General features: G+C 41.1%; 2 protein-coding genes across 4 annotated transcripts; both read left to right on the plus strand.

Moving 5' to 3' along the window:
* The first annotated feature begins 882 nt into the window (after positions 1-882).
* THG1L (tRNA-histidine guanylyltransferase 1 like) lies at positions 883-7,340 on the plus strand. Its single transcript, XM_036914277.2, has 6 exons — positions 883-1,102; positions 2,857-3,033; positions 3,546-3,715; positions 4,493-4,581; positions 5,753-5,860; positions 6,899-7,340. The coding sequence occupies exons 1-6, from the start codon at positions 912-914 to the stop codon at positions 7,058-7,060; spliced, it is 897 nt and encodes a 298-aa protein (XP_036770172.2). The 5' UTR covers positions 883-911; the 3' UTR covers positions 7,061-7,340.
* Positions 7,341-10,104: 2,764 nt separating this feature from the next.
* Positions 10,105-22,701, plus strand: LSM11 (LSM11, U7 small nuclear RNA associated). 3 transcript variants are annotated; one of them, XM_036914493.2, is made up of 5 exons: positions 10,117-10,560; positions 15,644-15,783; positions 17,681-17,764; positions 18,157-18,495; positions 21,283-22,701. In XM_036914493.2, exons 1-5 carry the CDS (start codon positions 10,122-10,124, stop codon positions 21,289-21,291), a joined length of 1,011 nt encoding a protein of 336 aa, XP_036770388.2. In that variant the 5' UTR covers positions 10,117-10,121; the 3' UTR covers positions 21,292-22,701. The 3 variants fall into 3 exon arrangements, with proteins under 3 accessions (XP_036770297.2, XP_036770388.2, XP_036770486.2); XM_036914591.2 differs by having other exon boundaries at positions 18,157-18,415; XM_036914402.2 differs by having other exon boundaries at positions 10,105-10,560; positions 18,157-22,701.
* The last annotated feature ends 676 nt before the right edge of the window (positions 22,702-23,377 follow it).

Here is a 23,377-nt window from a genome sequence, read left to right on the forward strand (position 1 = left end):
TCTTCCTGTTGCCTTGGAACTATTTTGAGGTATAGATACAGAAGATACAGACATATATAGATAGATGTTTCTATGCATCCCTGGATGGATACACAAGAAACTGGTAATAGTGATTGCCTGAAATAGAGTTAGGAATAAGTGAGCAACTTAGTTTGCACTACGTAAATCCTTTTATATTGTTTGAGTCATTTTCTTGAGGATAAAAAAATAATATAAGTAGGTAATGAACTCAAAATGGATTTCTAAATCATAAAACATCATACAAATATTAAGGTTTTACTGTTACTCTTACTTACCAGCAACAAGAAGTCAAACACGGGGTCTTTGCTTAATTGTGGAAAGTTGAATAAGTTAATTTAGTACATCCAAATGTTGGAATAAGAGCCCATTTTTATTTTTTAAATCACAGTTGGGAATATTTTATGACAGGAAAATATTCGAGATGAGTGGAAAAATTAAAATTGTGTAGGTATATGATTAAAATTTTGTGTGTTCCCCGTGTAAATGTACAAAGAGAAAAGAGACTTGAAGGAATCCTCCACAGTGCTCTGAAGGGGAAAAGGGGAGATTGGAAGTATTAATTTTAATGTATTTCTCCGTATATTCCACATTTTCCACAAATTAATAAATGCTATTTAGTAAGAAAAAAAATCCTGATTAAACCTTCAAAGTTGGTCAGAAAATAATTTTTTAAAGCTTCTTCAGAGTGATTTGTTGTATGACGGGAAGAGCGAACAGAGCCACCGCGGGTACCGGGAACGGAAAAACGGATCGCCGCCCCCCAGGCCCGGAAGTGGATTAAGGACCACAAGGAAATGTGAGATGCCAACCTCCCCTACGGCTAGAGCGGCCAGAACAAGAGAGGAACTTCCGGGGCGTGGCTCCCTGGTTCCTTCACTTCCGCGGGGCTAATGTGGGCAGTTTGCAACGTGAAGGTTCGCGATTGCTTGGTCGCCACTTCCGTCTCTCTGAGACGGTGCCTGAAATTGGGGGCGACTATGGCAAAAAGCAAGTTCGAGTACGTGCGGGACTTCGAGGCTGACGATACCTGCCTGGCCCACTGCTGGGTGGTGGTGCGGCTGGACGGCCGGAATTTCCATCGGTGAGCGAGTTCGGCACGGGGCGCATAATGCGCCGGCGCTTCCGGAGACGCTAACACTTTTTGTCACAGGCCGCTTGGGTACCGGGTAACGTGACAGCCAATGAGCGCGCGGCGTTGGGCATCACCCTCCGTGCTGGCTGCCACTCAATAGAACGCGAGCTGGTCTGTTGTAGTTAAGTGGGGCGGGGTGACCTCCTGCGGAGAAGCTGGCTTTGGGCGCCGATGGGCAGAGACTTGCTAACAAGACCCTGGTAGGAAAAGTCACTCTTGGCTCAGTATTTCAGCTCTTCTGTTATTTGCCCAGCTATTTTGTTAGTATCTTTGAGGACTGGCTTTTAAGACGCCTATTTAGGCCTCGCTGTGGGCAACACTTTACAGTATGTTTTCTCATTATCGTTAACTGACCACATGGACTCGATTCAGGAGGGAAAAAAGTCAGAAAAGAAGGAGAAAGAATAATAACAGAAAAATGGAAATTTAATTCTTTAAAAAGTGCTACTTTAGTAATGATTATTGTTAATTAACATTTATTGAGCCCTTCGAAGAAGTCAGTTACTTTTTTTTCATTATTTTTTTTTATTTCGATATCATTAATCTACAATTACATGAAGAACATTATGTTTACTAGGCTCCCCCCTTCACCAAGACCCCCTGCATACCCCTTCACAGTCACTGTTCATCAACGTAGTAAGATGCTATAAAATCACTACTTGTCTTCTCTGTGTTTTACAGCCCTCCCTGTGCCCCCCACACACTATACATGCTAATCGTAATGCCCCCTTTCTTCCCCACCCTTAACCCTCCCTTCCCACCCATCCTCCCCAGTCCCTTTCCCTTTGGTAACTAATAGTCCATTCTTGGGTTCTGTGATTCTGCTGCTGTTTTGTTCCTTCAGTTTTCCTTTGTTCTTATACTCCACATGTGAGTGAAATCATTTGGTACTTGTCTTTCTCTGCCTGGCTTATTTCACTGAGCATAATACCCTCTAGCTCCATCCATGTTGTTGCAAATGGTAGGATCTGTTTTTTTCTTATGACTGAGTAATATTCCATTGTGTATATGTACCACATCTTCTTTATCCATTCATCTACTGATGGACATTTAGGTTGCTTCCATATCTTGGCTATTGTAAATAGTGCAACAATAAACATAGGGGTGCATCTGTCTTTTTCAAACTGGAGTGCTGCATTCTTAGGGTAGATTCCTAGAAGTGAAATTCCTGGGTCAAATGGTACTTCTATTTTGAGCGTTCTGAGGAACCTCCATACTGCTTTTTACAATGGTTGAACTAATTTACATTCCCACCAGCAGTGTAGGAGGGGTCCCCTTTCTCCACAACCTCGCCAACATTTGTTGTTGTTTGTCTTTTCGATGATGGCGATCCTTACTGGTGTGAGGTGATATTTCATTGTAGTTTTAATTTGCATTTCTCTGATGACAAGTGATGTGGAGCATCTTTTCATGAAACACAGTTACTTTTATCTCCCTCGAGTCTTCAGTGAAGTAAATACACTTTATCCCTATTTTACAGATAAGGGAATGTAGGCTTAGCAATTATTGTCTGTCTTTCTCAGTTGGTCCTAGCAAGAAAAACTAGCGTTCCTAAGGAAATGGATTGGCTTGTAGCTGGTAGAATGTTTGTATTCACAGCACAATTGCAGTATTTACCTCTTTGAACAACCTCTTTGATCTGTAGTGTTAATGACAAGCTCTCTTCCATCCACGCCCTTTTCTCTCTCTTGTTCCCCATGAAGGTTTGCTGAGAAGCACAACTTTGCAAAACCTAATGACAGCCGTGCTCTCCACCTAATGACCAAATGTGCCCAGACTGTAATGGAAGAACTGGAGGATATTGTGATTGCATACGGACAGAGTGATGAGTACAGCTTTGTGTTCAAGCGAAAAAGCAATTGGTTTAAAAGAAGAGCCAGGTAATTCCATGGCCTAACTCCTTCAGAATATTTCCTTCCAGCATTTGGCTTCTGCTTTCTTAACTGCATACTTGCAGACTGCAGATAGTGTCTGCAGTATTTGTAACTGCAAAGTGTATGTATTTTTCATGTTTATACTGTTCTTGTTATTTGATTTGGCAGTGTATTGAAACTCTCACAGGAAACAAATCATATAATGAATTGGTACGTTTTAAAAATAATGGTTTCCTTCCTTCCAAGACAAGAAAAAAAAAACCCTCTTGATTCATAACTTTGCATCACATCCTACAGAGAAAAATTTGTTATTAGTAAATTACTTATGGGGCTGGAAGGAAGGGCAGGCTGCATTTCAAATTCATAACTGAAATACTAAAATTGCTTTCATTTTATCTCGACTTGCTAGACGGTTTGTGTAATCTCTCTGTCGCACCCACAGGCCCTATCATGGTTTTGAATTAATATCATGTATTTTCTCTTTTCTTGCTCCACCCAATCTGCCTTATATTTGCAAGTAAGTTCATGACTCATGTGGCCTCCCAGTTTGCCTCCAGCTACGTCTTTTACTGGCGGGATTTCTTTGAGGACCAGCCTCTTCTGTATCCCCCAGGCTTTGATGGAAGAGTCGTGGTGTATCCTAGCAACCAGACCTTAAAGGACTACCTCAGTTGGCGACAAGCAGATTGTAAGTGAAACCAAATAAACAGAGGTAGTTAAGCCACCAATTCCATACCTGGTAATCTGGTACAGGTTTGGCTTATAAGTATTTTGTATGGAATGCATTATTTCAACTTTTTAAATTAGTTGAAAACAATTGAAAAATTGGGAGGTTTTATGTAAATACTTCCTATTTCCAGCTCTTTTTTTTTTTTTTGAAAAATCAAAAGACCTGGCAGTACTGGGTCTACATTCCCACTGAGTACTGGACAGAACCTGTGCAGTGACTGCTGCCTTTACACGTATGCATGCACACAGGACCAGGATGCCCCCACCTCTACCATTCCCTGTCCTTCCTTAGGGGGTCATCTACTCTGCTTTACACTATTATGTTCATGGTGGCCTTAGTGAGTATTTGAGTCGTCATCCCTGCCTTACTTGACTATTATGACATGTTTGTGAGACTTAACTCACTTGGTATATCTTGATTTCGCCAGAAGAATGGGAGAAGAGGTAGGAATAATGTAAATGAAGTAACTTGGAAAATATTCCTAAGCTTAATGCACAAGTTAACAGATTTGTATAAAACCTAGCTGAAATGATAGAATAAAACTGATAGGAAATGTTTGTTTCTGCCTGACTACATAGCCCTGTGTTCCATGTTTGGTTTTAGGCAAATCACTAAAAGGCTGTGTGCTCTGTTTACTTGGAAGAGGGGAGTGGTGTGGGTTCAAGTATTCATGAAGTGTGAATATTGAATAAAAATTATGTATGTATAAATTGTGCTACTCTATTCTCTTCACAGGTCATATCAATAATCTTTATAATACAGTTTTCTGGGCACTTGTACAACAGTCTGGACTAACACCAGTACAAGCCCAAGGGAGATTACAGGTATAAAGATCTTACTGTGTTAATACTTAACTAGGGCAATTTTCTATATGCTCTCCTGTGACATTTTGCATTCTTGTTCAGTTGTGTTTATAGCTTGTTTTGAAGGGATATAAAGATCATATTAGTAGCAGCTCTGCTGCTTGCTTTCTCTGTGATCCTGGATGAGTTAACTACTTCTCCTTGAGCATGGTAGATATGGAATTAATGACACTGGCTGTACATTGCCCTGTGGTGATTCTTGTCTGAAGGTATGTGTTGGCTGTCCTCTTTAAACAGAGCATGTGCTTTCCTTTTTGTCAGTCCTACCTGGCCTCCTCATCATTGCCATTGCCTGCTAGGGGCCTGTAATTTCTCAGGTTTATGACCCACGTGTATTCTTGAGAGTCTAGGCTCTGGGAGCCAAATAATTGTACTCAGGTGCCTCTGTTTAATCTTAACCCTCTGCCTTAGTTCTTTATAGGTAAAATGTGGAAAATAACCATCTCTACCTCATAGGTTTATGGTGAGAAATGCTATAATGCATGTAAAACACATAGGATAGTACAAAGCATATTTTAAGTACTTAATAAATACTGGTCTTTGTTATTAGATAGCAGTACTACTTGTAGGATGACTAATTCTGAAGTGAAATGATGTAACAGTTCTACCTAATACAATGCCTGGCACATTTTAATTACTCAGTAAATGGTTGTTCATTATTAACAATAATAATGAAGATTTATATATAGCATAGGAATACTGGTAGATCTATCCATAGTTTGGAAGAGCCAAGTTTAGATTTAATTCTTACAAGAATAAGAGCAACCTTTAGTCTTGTGCAGTTTCTTTAATCTTGCTAAGCTTCGGAGTTCTCATCTCTAAAATGAAGATGGTTATGAGGGTCAAATAAAGTATCTAGTACCGAATAGGTAGTGTTACTATTAGTTCCTGTGACACTATCATAGTTTTGACTTGTGAAGCCTGTTGTGCACTACAAAAGAGAATTTTAAGAATTTAGACATCTAAATAAGATTTGAACTGCTCTTATAATACAAATTTGTTAATATCAAAAGATGCATGGAAAAAACCCTTCTGCTACTTGATTTCTTTGTGGAAGTTTAAGTAGAGGGTGGAAGAGGATTATGGGAGGGAGAAGACATAAAAAGCTTTATTTCTGTTTTTATTTCCTTAGGGAACTCTTGCAGCAGACAAGAATGAGATTTTATTTTCTGAATTCAGCATCAACTACAATAATGAACCACTGATGTACAGGAAGGGGACTGTGTTGATATGGCAGAAGGTAATGCTGTTGTGTGACAGAAAACTGGAGGTCACAAATAAGAGAACTTTTGCCCATCCCAAGCTTTGTCCTGCCTGCTGCCTGTAGGGTGATGTGACTCAAGTTACCAACATGAATTAGATCCTTTCCAAAATGAGATGCTAAGGGTTACTATGAATGCTTTTTTGGTCAGTCAGTGCTCATTTTGTCAGTTTGTCAGTGAACTTTATGGTCTGGCATTTCCCCTTCTGTAAGTAGAATCATGGAATTTTAGAATTAGTTCACTTATTTTTGTATCATAAGCTCTCCCTGAATCAAATCCCTGTTAAAGGATTATCTACAGTGCAGATAAAGGGTTTTGCATCAATAGAGCAGCTAAATAATACTTTCTCTCATACAGGATAAACCATTACATAGTCCATCCATCCCATGACAAATACAACATGAGGCACCAAGAGATGTTGTAGATGAGGCTTCTTTCACTTCCAGAGTGTTCTTGGAATTCCCCGGTTGCTCCAGACATTCATAATTACCTTAATATTCTGTAATAAGTTTGTACATTCACCTGCATTTTTCTGTGAATATTTTCTCTCAGTACCAGCTCCTGAGCATAATTCTCCTAAATTCATTTCCTTCCATGTAAAGTAGTTTTTTTTGAAATGAATGTTTTTAGGCACTAAGGGGTACCTTGAGAACTAGTCACCCACTGGCAACTTTTGTTAGTATTTTTAAAACACATCTGTTCTTTGGAACAGACTTGGATTCTGCTAAACGCAGATGGCAGAGCAAAAATATCTTTAATGCTACTGTTATTGCAAACATGGAATGTGGAATCTCTCCTTTTGTTCCTAAAGTCTTTCAGAATATAGCATCATATCTTTTTAAAAAGGATTTTTCATTGTTGAATTCATGTATGTTGATAGATGTGTGTGTCTGTATGTCTACCTGATAAATATCAATCAGAAGTAAATGAAGAAGTAAACTTGCCTCACATCTCTCTCTTCTCTCCCAAACCCACTCTCCAGCTAACAATGTCAATATTTTAACTTGTACCTATAGGTGGGTGACGTCACAACAAAAGAAGTTAAGCTGCCAGCAGAAATGGAAGGAAAAAAGGTTGCAGTGACCCGGACCAAGTCTAAACCAGTGCCCTTGTACTGTGATATCATCGGGGATGCCTTCTGGAAGGAACATCCAGAGATCCTAGAGGAAGACAGCTGACCCTTTGCTTTTCGTTCCTGGCATGCTTAACCATGCAAGATTCCCCAAGTCTTCTGGCCTCAGGTGGCCCTAGCATCCCTAACCACCCAGTACAGTGTGTCGGGAGTGACATGACTCTGGCTGGGAGGGGAATGGGGAAGGAAGGGATGGATGGGAGTGGTGTATTTTGTTCTGCTTTTAAGTAGAACACCTTTTGTTGCAATGTTGGAACATAGTTCCTTCAATAGAAGTGCATTTTTAAAAAATTGTGCTATTTTTATAAAGCAAGAAGTATTTTATACCTTGTAGAATGAATCATTTTTAGATTGTGGCATAAGTCTTATAAAAACCTCTCAAGCTCTTTTCATCTATGATAGAAGAGGAGGACAAACTTTGCCGTCACCCACCTGTTCTTAACTATAGACTACCCTTGAAAAGCTCACCTTTCCACCCATGTACTTGCCTTCATCTTTGACCTAGAGGTAAATATGGGTTGATGACTGCATGGTTCCTCTAGATTCAGGAATTTCAGGGAAAACTCAGGGCTTTGTCCTAATCTCCAAGTTGGCAACTTTGGCTGAACAAATGATTAGTGGTTTGGATGTCCTTGGGATGTCTGTAGATTTTGTGGAGTTGTCAGCATGATCATCATCTACAAGAGGCATTATTTTCAAGGTCACTTATCTCTTTCTAAAGAGCATTGTGTATATATGAGAGAAAGGAGACATGAGAATGAAGAAGGAGGGGGAAACATTTACTTCCTGTCTTCTAGTTAGTTCAGTTTTGAAGTCACCATCCTGGTGGACTTTCAGAAAAAGATTCTCATGTAGCCTGTGTACAATTAGAACACTAACATTTGAGTTGGAGAGCAGAGGGGTCAACACTGCCCTTGGGCTCACAATGAGCAGGTGCTGAAGGAGTTCTGGTAGTCTACCTGCTGATGGGCATTGGAGATCTGTGAGCGGTGGGAAACAGCAACGGTAACTACAAGCTACTGGTTTCTGAAATGGAGAGGTCGGGGGTAGGTGGTAAGAAAATTCACATTGCCTCTTGTCCTCATTTCATGTTTTAAAGAAAAAAGATGATTTACCTCTATTAAGAATTTAAAAGCCCACATTTCAGTGCATGGTCTTGCATTGCAGAATTTACAGTCAAGAAAATGTGTTTTTGAAAGGATGACTGCTGGTTCATCCCTAATTGACAACCCATCTGTTGGAATAATTTTTTCCTCTTCCTGTTTTCATTCCACAGGAATAGAAGATAATGGCTCACATTTGGTAATTAGTAAAATCTTTTTGAAAAAAAAGTTTCACTCCCTTGACCTAATCTTTCATTTATTTTTCTTATACAAGTGCAGCATGTGAATCAAACTGCGTATGTCTTCACATCAGCCAGGATACACATACCTTTATCACACAGTGGTTCACAGACTTCTAGTTAAAAAAAAATTGCTTGGAATGCTTGTTTTAGGCATTCCAAAGCCCATTCCAAAATTCCTCCCCCTGTCCCCATTGAAGATTTAGGGTTGGGTAATCTGATTTTAACTCAAGGCTTCTGATGCCTATGTTAGATGATACATGATGCTTTATGTAAGTCGGTAAGATAATGTGGCTCTTGATCGGCAAATGGAACTTAATGGTAAGTAAATTTATTGCCTATTATGTCAAATATAACACATTAAAAGTTTCCATTATATAAAATTACAAAAGTAATTCTTAAAAGGTTTTCAAGACCCCACCACCCAAAGAAATGTCCATTCTGTAGGTGCTATGTGATACTACAAAGGCAATCATTCAACTTTGTCATAAGATACGGGGACAAGCACTTACTCATTGAGTTGCCAGCAATTTGCAGCTTTTTTTTGTTCTGGCAGGGAGGTTGGAGCAAAGGACTATTCCTGGGTTTAATATTCGTGCAGTAACTAAACCTGTAGTGCTTTTAGAAACTCCTGTTTGATGGTTTTGCTATCTTTTTTGCAGCATGTGTTCATTCCAATATATATTTCATAGTTGTATATTTTCATCTTGCTAAGAGAATAGTATTCTCTTTGGCTTCCTCTCTAAAGCTGAAAAAAACTAGATTATACACAAAAGCAGCTAGTATAGCATTAATAATAGTTGAGAGCAGTTTGGGAGAGTGGTGGCTGTTAACGAGATTTGTGTGGCCTTTAGATGCCTGGAAACATCTAGGCTCTGCTGGATAGAGGGGTAATATCTGGGTCTTTGGTGTAGGTGATCACTTTAATATCAAAAGGCAAAAAAGTTTTGAACAGAAGCTATAAAGTAGCAAGTGGTACAGTCGGGTCTTACAAATCCTTCATCCTGGTTTCCTCCAAATGTTTATGCAATGCTTGGAAAATCAGTGATATAACGAATATTCTTAAATACTAAATAAGGATACTAAAGTCTCTGGTGTTGGTGCAAATTGCTTTTTGCACACGGTGTAGGAAATGGAGGACATGGAATCAACCTTCGTAGTGTCCTTGTCCACTTAATCGGTTTTGGCTAATATTCATAGAGCACTTACATACTCTATATGAAATATCAGTTCATTCTTTGGACAATTTTATGAGGTAGGAACTATTTCTATCATATTTCAGATGAGAATGTAAAGATCCAGAGAAGCTAAATAATTTGAGCCCAGATAGGCTGTCCTAGTGGTACTCAACAGGAAAGCAGGTTGGCGCCTTCGTCGCCCTCTTCCCCCGCCCCTTCCCACCAGCTCAAGCTAGCGGACCGAAATGCCCGAGAGCAGAGAGCCGCCTGGAGAGCTTGTCAAAATGCCGGGCCCGGACTCCATCCCCGGGGAATCTGGAGAATTAGCAAACTCCTTAAGTGATAATGATATAGATGGGGAAACACTGCATTCGAGTAGATTAACCTGACACCTAAGCGCTGAGGCGATGGGGCGCCCGACGGGTCGCAGCAGCGCGCCGCGCCCTGGGGCTGTGCTGAGCTTGGGCAGATGCTGCCCTCCGGCGGCCGCGCCGGCGCAGTGCGACCCCGGTTGCGGCTGCGCAGTGCCGCCCTCTGGCGGCACCGCTCCTTCTTCCCATCGGCCTCGGCTTGCGGGCCTTTCAAACATGGAGGAGCGGGAGCAGGGGGCGAGGTCGGCTCGCGCCGGCAGCCCGGCGCGCCCGCCCAGCCCACGGCTGGACGTCAGTTCTGACAGCTTCGACCCGCTGCTGGCCCTGTACGCGCCGCGCCTGCCTCCCATCCCCTACCCCAACGCTCCCTGCTTCAACAACCTGGCCGAGTACGAGAGCTTCCTCAGGACCGGGGTCCGGGGCGGCGGGCGCGGCCGCGCGCGGGGCGCTGGCGCGGGGACCCCTGCCGCGGCCGCGCGGCCCTCCGGCAGGACCCGCCGCCGCCCAGACGCGTCCGCCCCGGACCCCGAGCGCATCCAGCGCCTCCGCCGCCTCATGGTAGCCAAAGAGGAAGGGGACGGGGACGCCGAGGCGCGCCGGCGGGGTCCGGGTCGGAGCAGGAAGGCACCGCGCAACGTGCTCACGCGAATGCCCCGTGAGTCCTGCAGGAGGGGCGAGGGACCGGGATAGGGCGGCTGTCCGGAAGGTGCCGGCCGGGGGGCGTTTGCAGGGTGACCGGGGCTAGGAGCGTATCAGGGGAAAGGTCTTGGTAAACGGTGCGAGATAATCGGCGACCGTCAGAGTTGTAAAGGGATGTGAGGAGGGTCGTCTCAAGCAGTGAAGGGCCTGAGTGGTAGTTGGGGAAGAGTGGCAAGGCTGTAGAGGGACAGCTGTCAGGAGCCACGGGGAGCGTCTGCATGGGGAACGGGTGTAGGAGGTCTGCAAAGCTAATGGGGTCCGTGGAAGCGACTGCAGAGCTGCTAAGCCTGCAGAGAGGATGTGCAGGAGTGACGGGGCGTCTGGAGAGGTGGGGAGTCTTGGAAACGGGACATGATATGGAGTGTCTGCAAGAGGTGATGAGACGTGTTGGGGACCAGAGACAGAAGGGAGGGTCACAGACACTATTAGGGAAAGGAGAGTATTTGGTTAATATTTGGGGATGTTGGAATAGATTGTGGGGAGATTTGGTCAGACAGCACAGGGGGCGTACTTTAATAGCCCCTGCAGTACCTCATTCTCATTCTCAGGTGCTAGAAACAGAAGTGCCACAGGGTCTTGATACACATATGTTCACATTACCAAATCACAAGTGCTGGAATGCAGCAGGCACAAAATGCCACTGAAACACAGACACTGGTTTACAGCCTCTGCCAGGATAGGTGCAGGACTGTGTCTGTCAGGCTCATATTATCATATGCACAGGTTGTTTTAAGTTCTGAAGGTGTAAATGGCTCAAGGGATTTTCTTGGAGCCTCCTAACAGATCCTTAAAGTAAAGCTGTAACCAGCAGAGGTTGCTAATGTGTGAGTTAGGCCTTCTACAAATGAAATAAAAACAGCCCAGGGTCATATCTTTTGTTATCTGGCAAGCAGCTCTGACATCTGCCCTGTGAACATAATGACCTACTTAGCCGTTCAAAGCATCTGTACCCTGATAGCTAAATTATAACATTATTAAATTACTACCTTTGGAATGGAGGATTGTGCTAAGCAAGGGGATATTTTGTTTCTTTCCTAGAAATGTGTTTATTAAGAGAGAAACATCCTGAAAAGCTGTGTGTTATTAGGGGTGCCTTTGTCAGATGACTTACTGTGCTAGAGCATCCCTGCCCACTTGGGTGCACCCCAGAGTGCCTGCCCATCTATGATACAAAGAGAGTATGCATGTTCCTAAAGAGCAGTTTGGAGGACCTTATTTTACCAGGGCTTTTTGCCATTATCAGATCTTTGAAATGTACCCAGAGTCTCAGATTGTAACATTTATTTCTGTTTTGCCAGTTACTGCTTGATACCAAGATGGTGGAGACGTAGTTCTGTGTGGTGGTGGGGTTTTAGCTTTACCTATGGAGTGCTTTGCTACCAGCTTTGTTGGCTTCCCACAATTAAATACGTATCTGGAATCAGGGCCTCAGAATAAGCCCTATGCACTGAAAATTTTAATCATGCCACTGTAAACAGTTGGTGTACGTGATAGAGATGAGTAGACATCACAAAGAGTTGATGACCTTCAGAAAGCAAAAAAAGTACAGAAGGACAGGTGATGATTAATTTTATTCAAGAAAGTTTCTACAAGAGGTCAACTAAATTTAGGTCTTAAAATGTAGGAAGGGCATGGTTAAGGATAATAGTAATTTAATTTAAAATCAGTCTATTGAGGTATAGTTTACATATAACAAACACTCACCCTTTTTAAATGAGTTTTAACAAATTTATAGTTGTGGAATCACCAGTCAAGATACCGAAAAAAATCCATCACCCCAAAGTTTCCTCATGCCCCTTTGTAAGTAAGTGATAGTTTTATTGTTGCTAATTGTAAGTACTATTATTAAGTGTGTGTTGTACAGTTTGCTAAGCTTTTTAGATGCATTATACCTCATTTTACCCTTAGGCACTGCTTTATAAATGAGGAAACAGTCTTATTGAGGTAAGGAACTTGCCCATGGTCACACAGCTAGCTAGTTTGCAACTCACACTTAATGCTGGGTTTACCAGCTACAGGGCCTATGTGCTTAACTATTGTGCTTGTCAGAGAGGGAGGAGGAGATATGATACATTCTAATGTTGCTTGCTTTTTTTTTTTTTTGGTGGGTGGAGGGTGCCACATATGTGAGGCAGAGGGTGTGTCTAGAGCAATGAGAACTGAACTTGAGTCCAGAGAGGGATTTATTAGAATGCTTTGAAGACCCAATCAGAGATTTTCTGTTTGACTTTGTTATGGCAGAGACTAGAAACCCTGGTGTATATTCTTCAGATAAAGCACTTCCAGGCAAATGTTTCTAATAGCTAAATCTCTAGCAGTAAATTATAAATAAGGAGGTAGAGTACAACACAGGTTCAGGGGTTCGCCCACTGGCCTATTTTTGTTTTAAACACCGCCTCCTCCACTTTCTAGCTGTTTTACTTTAGGCAGGTTACTTAAAGTCTTTGGAGTCTGTTTCATCTGTAAAGTGAGGACAATAGTAGTATCTACCTACAGTTGTGAGGTTTAACTTAGTTAACCCATGCAAAGCATTAACAACATTTAAGTTCCCTAGCACATAGGGAAATTCTCAGTGAAGGTTGAATGTCACTTATTGTTATAAGTTGTTATGCTTTATTATTTTTAGGCTGTCATAATTAAAAGCCCCAGGTCACGGACTGTATTGAATGTTGGCTGAACTGTTTACTAGGCAAATAACCTTGAGCAAATTATTTAAACCTTTCTGAACCTCAGTTTTCTCATCTATAAGATGGGGTGAAATAATAGCACCTATGTGTTAGAGTTGTAAGGATTTAAAAATTTATGAACATAAAGTTAAACGTATGACAAGGCTGGGCTCATAGTGAGGGCTCAGTAACTGATGATGTGATGATGATGATGGTATTGTTGATGTGAGAGGGGAAAGTGGGAGACTACCGAGTAAACCAGTCACCAGATAAGGCTTTGGATTGGGCTGTTGGTTGCAGAAAGAGAAAGGAAAGGGCAGGTCCTATTTACTGAGAATGTTCTATGTGAACTTAGTGATGGCCGTAGCAGGGAGAAGTGAGAGTGGAGTTTAAAAGGCCTGGATTTGGAAGGGTGTGACCCAGGAATAATGGCAATGGAGAAGGGGATTTGGCTTTTGGCTTTTTTTTTTTCTCATCATATTAAGTTTAGAAGCCTGGCTTACATATCATTTGGAGTTTGTCACAGAGGCAGCCAGGATTCAGAATGTGTATTCTGATTCAGAATATGGAGCTCATTTTTGCCTTAACAGTTTGCTCTGATAGGTGGTGCTAGTGTTGTATTTTTGATCATTCAAGGAAAGAAATTCTTCCTAGAATCATACCTTATTAAATCTTTGGAAGAAAAAAAAAATTAAAGAGAAAGGTACAGATGTGAGAGTTGAAAGACCTGAGTTTGCCATTTATTTAACTAGAATAAGACACTTTTGTTAAGATGCTTGCTTGTCCTTCCTCTCTACTTTGAAGGTGCAGGGGGAGAAGTTGTAACCCTCTATTTTTCAAGTTAGAAAAAAAAATGGTCTTTCCACTGTTTGTGTAAACACATATATGGGGGCTGGCGACAGTGACTGTGTATAAACAAAGGGATTAATTCAGGCCTCATGATCAGTTTCTAAGAAATTGAATTACAAAAACTTTTTCCTGAAATGAATCTAAGTTAACTAGTCTAACCTCATTTTATGAATGAGGGAACTTGGACTTGTAGAGAACAAGTTACTTAAAGGTTCAAAGAATTCTAAGTTTTTGCTGGAGGAAGGGCAAGTGATGAAAGTCAGACCAAGATTCTCATGTTCCTTTCCAAAGCCACTGTTTCTGCCATGTGGCCTCCAACTGTGCCTTCTTGCTGAATCTTCAGTCTGACATAGGCTCCTACTTCTCATCTGCTAAGTCATTTTGTTCCAAGAGTATTTTCTTTTATTAATTTGTCAATGACATCATTTATAAGCCAACCCATGAGTGAGGGATAAGGAGGTCAAGAGTAACCAGCATAGTTTTCCAAACTGAATTGCAGGGCTGTTTTTCTCTTTTATACCACTGGAAACAAAACAGATTTTTTGTTTGTTTACTATCAGTGGTAATAACCTCCAAAGAATTTTACCTTGCAAACTTGGGAGGGAAAAGACTGAGACTCCTTATTCATGAATGTGAGAGTGTGTATGATGTTCCTTTGGGAGGTTTTATATAGTATAGTCTTCATATTCTGAAGGCTAAATTGACATGAAATAATAAAAATAAAATTCATCCCTGCTCCCAAGCTTTGAAAAAAAAAAAGTCCACCACAGTAAAAGCTGCAGTTTATAGTCTAAGCATTCTTCTCATGAATCATCATATGCTCTTTTTACGTGATGCTTATCAGTAGTCTCATAGGAGCCAGATGCTCATCAGGTTCCTCTATACCATCAAGGCTTGGAATACCACCAGACCTCTTCCTCCTGGTGTAAAGATGATGTACATGAAACACTCATGGCCCCAGAGAGCTTGTGCGTGGAGTACTTTAGACTGTGGGGGCCAAAAGGATATTCTTTCCTAGAGTATTGCACATGTTTCAGGGCAATTGTGTTACACAGTTTGTTTCTTTTTAACATATGAACAAAGTTTTTGCTATTTTGGAAGACTAGAGCTGAATATGTGGCACCTGAGAATTATCTTGTAAAGGGTTGTCTTAACAAGGTGCAGAACTGAGAAGAATCTAGCTGTTAATGTGTACATTTAATGTGCTTTTTTTTTTGCCCCAGAAAGTTTTTAAATAAATGGCACCTTAAAATCAATGATATCATAGAATATAGGATATGCAAATAGTGAAGCATATGGATGATAGCCACACACATGGCTTATCCACATTCTGGTGGGGTCTTATTTCATCTCAGTGTGTTGCCTTGATTAGCTACATTGCCCATTGGACCCTCCTGTTGCACAGCAAGGTTGCCGCTATGCTGTGTTGCCTTGTGTTGCTGGAGATGGTTGGGTGGTCTCGGTTGTTGATTCTGGGAATGAGAGCATGTATTCATGTCACACTGACTTCTTCTCTTGTTTCAGTGCATGAAGGCAGCCCTCTAGGTGAACTCCATCGTTGCATCCGGGAAGGAGTGAAAGTGAATGTTCACATCCGAACTTTCAAGGGACTTCGGGGTGTATGTACAGGCTTCCTCGTTGCATTTGACAAGTTCTGGAATATGGTAATTAAGCCTTTCTCAAGGGACTGGAGAACCTCCTAGGAATTAAATCTTTTTATATGTCTAAATGACCTGGGTAACCCTTATTTAGAAAAACCTGCAGAATAACTTCCCTAAAGTACTAGAATTATTGCATTCTCTTGGCCAACAACAAAAAAGTTATTTTTATTGCTTCCTTTTCCTTAAGGCAGTGGTTTTCACAAAGGGTGATTTTGCCCTCCCCTCCCTGCCAGGGACACTTGGCAATGTCTGGGGTCATTTTTTGACTGTTACAGCTGTGGGACAGGGTGCTACTGGTACCTACTGGGTAGAAGCCAGAGATGCTGCTGCACATCCTACAATACACAGGACAGCCTTCCAACAAGAAAGAATTATCTAGTCCACAATGTCATGAGTGCTATGGTTGGGAAACCCAGCCCTGACAAATAATTATTTCATCTGTTTCATAATTTCATATGATTTTCTACCAGCCATTCTTTCATTCATTGAAAAATATTGTTGACTTCCCACTTTGGCTGGCACAGTGCTAGGTACAGAAATTTCAGAAAAGAACTCACATTCTCCAGTAGTTGGGAAGATAGATAAGGATAATGGAGAAGTGGGCACTTTGCACAGTGTTCCTTATGAAGGCTGTACTACATGTCCCCCCTTCTAGAGGCTTATTGTCTGTTTACTAGACACTTGTAGGAGAGAAGGGACATATTATAACACAATTATAATTTAAGGCAGTTAAAATAGGAACACCAAGGCCTTATAGTGTTTCTTCTGCATATGTCTTCCATCTCAAACTTTTCTTTCCTCTGTGTTTTACCCCCGTCAATACATTTTCCTGGATAATAATAATAGTTGCTAACATTTATTAAGCACTTACTATGTGCCATATACTATACTAAGCTCATATATATATATAAGAGCTTTATATATATTATCTCAATGAATGAGCTGTTCCATTTCACAAATGAAGAAACTGGGACGAGATGTTGAAGTCTGGCCCCAGACACACAGTCAGCTAGCAGAGCACTAGAGCTTCGTGCGGGTTTTCAGGTCTCTCTGACTCCTCAGACCACATTATAGAATTCCCATCATTATGGAATCAGAAGACCCAGATTTCAATCCTAGCTTTACCTCTTGGGAGCTGTGTGACTCTAGGTAAGGTAATTTCTCTAAGGCTCAGTTTTTTCATCTCTAAAATGTAGGAAAAAATATTTTGCTATTATAATTTTACCTTTGAATGAAATGAATTTAGGAGAACATATTTGATTACGGTGTGATAATAATAATGCTGTCAGCTTATATTTGTAGGGTGATTTACACTTTTCAAACTAATTTGATACACAACCTTATTTGTTCCCAATGGCTATCCTAGGTTGATCTCTTAGTGACAGGAGTTCACCAGTAATTCTCGTGTAACCCTGGTTAATACCTATTATTTGCTATCATAAAACATAAAACACTTCCTGAGGAAGGGAAAGAAGTAGGGTAGTGTTTCTCAGATACGGTCTAAAGACATATTGCCCCAGAGTCATGGGGTTTCTGGTTAAACAGAAGGTAGCTGGGCATCATCCCAAACCTACTGAGGCAGAATCTCAAGGAAGTAGCTGTGGATTTATATTTTAATGAGCCTCCTAGATATATATGCACACTGAAATTTAAGAACCTCTACCATGTATTTGTAAAAGCCCCTTATTATAAAAGAAACCCATCCTATAGGGTGGTAGCAGGTTGGAAATCCTACTCAAAGGGTGCCAAGTATTACCGTTTTTTCTGTCCAAGAGCTGAGTCACCTGTTTAGTTTTGCTACAATTAGATAGTATTCTGCTTTTTAAATTTCTCCCTGAAAGCTGTAAAAAGCTGTATTTTTAATTCTGCCTTACTGCTTCCCTTTGGGCTGTTCCTCTAGGCACTTACTGATGTGGATGAGACCTACCGAAAACCTGTTTTAGGCAAAGCATACGAACGGGATTCTTCATTGACTCTTACTAAGGTAGACCGTTCCCCCTGACATACTAAGAACCCAGCATGCTTCCAAGCTTAGGCATGGAGGTCACTGAGCCTGGTGACCAGGGCTTCCTAGTGGGAAAGCCCTCTTGCTCTCAACCGTGTGTGCCTGGACCAATGTCTCATGCATCCAGCTAATTGCTGAGAGTCTGTGCTTCTGACCTGCATATTATTTGAGCAACAGGTTACCTCTTTTAAGTCTTTAGAACTTTTTCTGTTATACACCATAGAAATAGAAAATTCACTATAACTTTTTTAAATTGCAAAGCAAGGAGTCCACAGAGCATAATTAAGGACTCTTGTACTTTCTCTGTATATTAGAAAGGGGTTGCTGAAGGCTAAAGAGAAAGCTAATATTTGTCATTACTTTGCCTATAGCTATTTGACCGACTAAAGCTTCAGGATTCCTCCAAGAAGGAAACAGATTCAAAGTCTGCAGTTGAAGACTCCACTCTGTCCAGATACTCCCAGACATCCACTTGGAAGGTGGCCTCAGTGTGGGGAAGAGGAGACACTGACCGGGGCTCCCGCAAGCGTTCCCGTTCCGTCCCGTCTTCCCTGCAGGCATCTGCAAGGGAGGAGTCCAAGTCAGAGCTGTCAGGGAGGACGACACGGACAGAAGGGTCAAGTGCTGGAGGTACCTTTTCCAGGGCTACCACCCTTTCCAGGGGACAGCCCTGCAGAAAAAAGCGAAGGCCCAAAGTCGATTACCAGCAGGTATTCACTCGACATATAAATCAGATTTTCATTCGAGGCGAGAATGTCCTGCTGGTTCATCTTGCACAGTGACCATCTCTGCCTCACTTGAGCATTGGTTTTTAGAAATAAAATGCATGAATCGCTGCTATACTGTATCCTAGTATCCCAGGAAAACTCTGAGTTGGAATGTGTCCCTCTGGTCCTGCATGTGCAGAGCATAGAGCCAGGCTCGGGCCCTTGGGGAGATGAGCTCCCTCAAGGGGACATAGGCCTTGGGAGGGTAGATGTTGCCTTAATATCCAGGCAAAAGCTGTGCAGAGGTATAGGCATCTGACTTGGTATCATGGCCTATCTACTTCGGACACTCAAACCAAATATAAGATCTTCCATTTGAATTAGGAGTCATGGTGAACTGATTGAGTTCATGAACTGAATTCACTCCATAGAGACTTATAGGATGAGGGAAAAACACCTCAAAAAAGAATGATCTCATTTCTAAAAGCTAGTGTTCCAAGTACTCATGAATTTGATTCTAAGAGTAGCAGCATAAATTGTGCCAGAGCCTGCACCCACAGCTTGTAACTGACCTTTGAATTTTGCTCTACACCATTCTCTCTTGTTCAAGAAATATAATTTATTATCTTTGAATATCTGTAAGACTAAGAAAGCTACCAGATTATGTAAGAGTGTATTTAGGTAGGTGGTACTGTCAAAGCAGCCAGCAATGAATGCTCTGTTTTATCCCTCACCTTATTATGGAAAGTTCTGTGGGGCCTCATCAGTCTTCCCCTTACCAGAGGTAGCTTCTGAGAATGGCTCACCACATGGGACTATAAGGTGCTCACGTGGTGGCCTCTCGTCCTTTTCTGTCACTTCCATGGCCTGATGGTAATGCATGTGCCCTGTGTATTGTCCCTCTTTATGTAGTGTGACCTGTTCTATGAATGTTATGGCAGGAGACTGTGACCTTGATGTCTGGCTTCAAAGATTTCTGCTTGAACTTAATAATATAAATGCGTCACATGTCTGAGAGTCCTTTCCAGGCATGGCTGGCCTGTATAGAATAGCTTTCAGAATGGTTTTGCCATGAAAAAGGGGTGGTACTTTTATTCCCCTGTGTCAAGCCACAGAGGTTCTCACAAAGTACTTGTATATATAAAGAACACTTAACTCACATTCTGATTTGAGTGACAAGACATCATAGCACCCTTTAATACTTATACTTGAATCATATTATATGCTTTTTCAATTAGCAGTGCAGAATAGGTGCTACATCTTGACACAGACTGTTAGGCAATATTGATTTTTTGTTTCGTTTATATTTGTTTTATTTTGGATGCCTTATGTTCAAAGTGAGAATAAGAAATAGCTAACTAGTTAAAACATTTGAAAAGAAGACCTTCCTCTGCTGTGTTTGTTGTGTAACTCAGCTAAGCCTGTCGAGAAGTAGGGTGAACAGAGTTTAGGAAGCTAGGGCACCTCATCCTTCGGCGGGGCTACTGGCTCATGACACAGTGAAAGGAGAGCAGGCTTAACTTCTCTGTGCTTCAGGTTTTCCCCAGCAGACACCTACCTCACAGGGGCACTGAGACAAAGAATTTTAGGAAGACATTTAGAAGTCTGTAAATGTATTTAAAGTGCCATGAGTAATTGTTACAAACTCTGTATCACAGCTTGGTTAGAGTTCTATGTCTTATGAGCAAGGCAAGTACTACATAAGAAAATAATCTCTGTGAGTGTCAGAATTATGATCTTGTTGTCATCAGAAGGCAGTGATAGCTTCAGGAACTGTTTTCCGTATTCTCTTCCTTTCTCCTAAGGGACAGTGGAAGTTCTCAGAAGAATATCTTCAGTAAAAGAAGAGTAACATTGCTGCTTCCCCCATGTCCCAGCCCCAGAACCCTTTTCTGGTCATTTTCAGAAAATATCCCTGGAACTGTTCAAGGGGTTTACTTGGCAGTACCAGAGGGAGAATGTGCATCTACAAATGGCATACCCCCAAAGGGGGCTTTTGGGGCTGTTCTATATTGTTTATTTGTTTTTATTTTAAAGTACATTTTAAATATACTTATTAGAGCCAGATCAGATCCATTGAATATTAGAGAGGTTTCAGATTACAGACTCAAGTAGTTATCTTTAGAATCTGCCGTTCTAAATAGTGTGTCTAAAATCTCAGTTCCCCAATTAATAATTGTATTGTTTAATCATCAGGCACACTGCCTCTGCCTCTTTACCAACCTCCCGGTTTGACTCTCCCCATCTGTTTGCCCTCCTGTCCTTCAAGCTAGATGCTGGAATGGACACTAAATTTTCACAATAAAGTAAAAAATTTGGAATTAAGAGGAATATCAGTTTCCATTAATTCTAGTGCCCGATTAACCTGATTTATTTTAAACGTATGCTGGGTTTCATGTTTGCATATGATTTTCAATTATCCATAGATGGACTGATTTTGTACTTTTCTGCCCAACTCAACAATTCTGATTCTGAATATTATTTTTAAATTGTATTTAAAATTGAAAATTATTTTAAAACTGCCTTATGTGCCCATATGCCCCCATTTATTTGGTTTGGACAGTGATTCTAGAATGAGTACTATCTAGAATATGTGTTATTTTGTACAAAGCATGATAATGATTTTGAGAGATGTCAGGTTTTAGAAAAATTATTGCCTTTCTTTATTATAGGAGAAATGTTTCAAAAGTAAGAAAAAATAGGTCCTAATAATGTTATGTGCGGTCAAAAAATGTCATCATCTAGGACATTATAATAAGTTGCTATGGAAATAACTGAAGTCTTCCTCAGGAGAAATAAAGAAAACAGGAGAGTAACGGCCAGAACGGTGGAGTCCTGGTGGCCTCCAGCCAGCACACCTGAGGGGCGCCCTCGGCAGCTGCAGTGCCCCAGAACTGGCTTCTAGTATTCTCCACGGACTTGGGCTTGGGACACTTGGCAGGAATAGTACTTATTTGAACATCCAACTTTAGTTCTTCAAAGTAATCTCTACACAGAGGGACATGTTCCCAAGACAATTCACAGGCCTACCTGTGCACTTGTTGAGGACTTCTCAGGAGTGTCCAGCTTTGCTAGATGAAAACAAAGGATTGAGCAATGGAAGATATGTTTTCACACCCAGAATGACTTCATGTGCCATTCTTTGTTCATCAAAGTGATTCTACTGTTCTACCACTGGGAGAATTTGCATTTTAGGTTGTTCCAGTATTTGGGAAGCATTTATGCTTCCTTTCAGAGACCATCTTATGGGAGAGGTGAGTGTCTGTGAGACGGTTAGCCTGTGCTGCAAAGGCGTCTGCCATTACTTTCTGGCAATGTGAGGAGATGGATTTAAGATGAGCCTTTGAAGTTCCTGTCACGATTTCCTGGGCTCTGAGGAAGGGTTGAGCCTCCTTTACTTCTCAGTGTTTTGAGTATTTTTTGAATGTTTGTAAGTTCTCTTGCACTCCTCTAATAAAAATGAAAGCACTCTGTCAGGAAATGACTTTGGGGTACAGAGATCTAGGTGAAAAGAAATAAATACACCTGAGACTTTCAACTGGTCTTTTATTTATTTGGAATAAAAACTAGTTTGATAAGCTTCCAGAGTTAGTGCTGCTTTAAAAACACTCTCTGGAATGATGGGAACTGTCCCTCAGGAAAGCTATGAGAGCTATTCCCAATATATTGCAATTGCTTTTGATTTTTAGTCGTTTGGAACAAATGTCTGATGCTATGTTTTTAGAGCTGTGGGGGAAAAAATGTCTAAAAATTCTGAAGGGTATTATTTAAACAATGATTATCTGACTGAATTATGTATGAGCTGGATTCTAGGGCAGTTATCCAGTTCTTTTTGTATTGTCCTAACAGTAAAGCAGATAGTAAGTGACTTTACATGAAAAGTGACTTGCTGATTTCATACTGACATTGAAAGACATTAACCTTCTGTTTGACAGCCGGGGAATACCCCTTTTCCCTATGACTTATTACTTTTACACGAGGCTAAACCTGGATGATTCTATGTACTTATAATCTCACTATCCATATACCAGCTGCTAAAAAAAAATCATGACTTGTAATCTTGTCTTGAAATTACTCCTAATTGTTAAGTTCACAGAAACCCTTCCTGTTTAGGGAAGATTGCTGCTAATAACGTCAGTTTGCAATGTTCTGCTTTAAGTATGTGTCATATGGGAGTCTAGAAACTATAATAAATATGATTGTACTAATGCACTGACTGCTTTGTCTCCACTGATTTTGGGGAGCAGTGGAGGGGAGGATGCAGGGGAGTCTGTTAACCAAGTGAAGATACCAATTTAGAAACTTAAAAACATTGCAAGCCTTCCTCAATCTCATTATTGTAACTTTGTGTCTTTTCTCTACCAAGGTCCACACATTTAGATCACTGTCCTTGAGACAGCATTGTTCTTGCAAGTTTGTTTGAAGTTCTTGCTTAGAAAAGGAACCTGGCCCAAATTGTGAATTATGTCTTCTATGCCCCACGCATTGGTAATTGCCCTGTGAATTTATTCTACCTCATAGTTTACCAGCATTAATCCACTTTTCATAATCTGCTGAGATCACCATTGATGCTGTTCCCTTATGAGGATTTTACCACGCTTGATCCTCACATGGTTCCAGAAGTGTTTGAATCTGCCACTAACTTTCTTCTGTGCATGTACAGGAAGTTGAACTGCCCAGCCACATTCATTACTTGATCTCTTCTGTGTGAGCTACCTGTATAAGGCAGACAAACAAAAATCACACTGATCCTTAGAGAGTGAAGCCTCAAATTAACTGTCAAGACCCAATTCCCCACTTTGAAAGAATACATTAAGTTGGGTTTATCTGACATATAGGAAATTTCTAACCACTGTACATTACGAATGTGAGACAAGATCCACAT

The sequence above is a fragment of the Manis pentadactyla genome, chromosome 2, assembly GCF_030020395.1.
Source record: "Manis pentadactyla isolate mManPen7 chromosome 2, mManPen7.hap1, whole genome shotgun sequence".
Lineage (NCBI taxonomy): Eukaryota > Metazoa > Chordata > Mammalia > Pholidota > Manidae > Manis > Manis pentadactyla.

Bases quoted from the DNA above. Each gene is read 5' to 3' on its own strand.
- THG1L (XM_036914277.2), top strand. From the start codon at position 912: ATGTGGGCAGTTTGCAACGTGAAGGTTCGCGATTGCTTGGTCGCCACT. The intron at 1,103-2,856 runs GTGAGCGAGTTC...TTCCCCATGAAG, and splicing joins GACGGCCGGAATTTCCATCG to GTTTGCTGAGAAGCACAACT. The intron at 5,861-6,898 runs GTAATGCTGTTG...TTGTACCTATAG, and splicing joins CTGTGTTGATATGGCAGAAG to GTGGGTGACGTCACAACAAA.
- LSM11 (XM_036914402.2), top strand. From the start codon at position 10,122: ATGGAGGAGCGGGAGCAGGGGGCGAGGTCGGCTCGCGCCGGCAGCCCG. The intron at 10,561-15,643 runs GTGAGTCCTGCA...CTCTTGTTTCAG, and splicing joins CGTGCTCACGCGAATGCCCC to TGCATGAAGGCAGCCCTCTA. The intron at 15,784-17,680 runs GTAATTAAGCCT...CTGTTCCTCTAG, and splicing joins TTGACAAGTTCTGGAATATG to GCACTTACTGATGTGGATGA.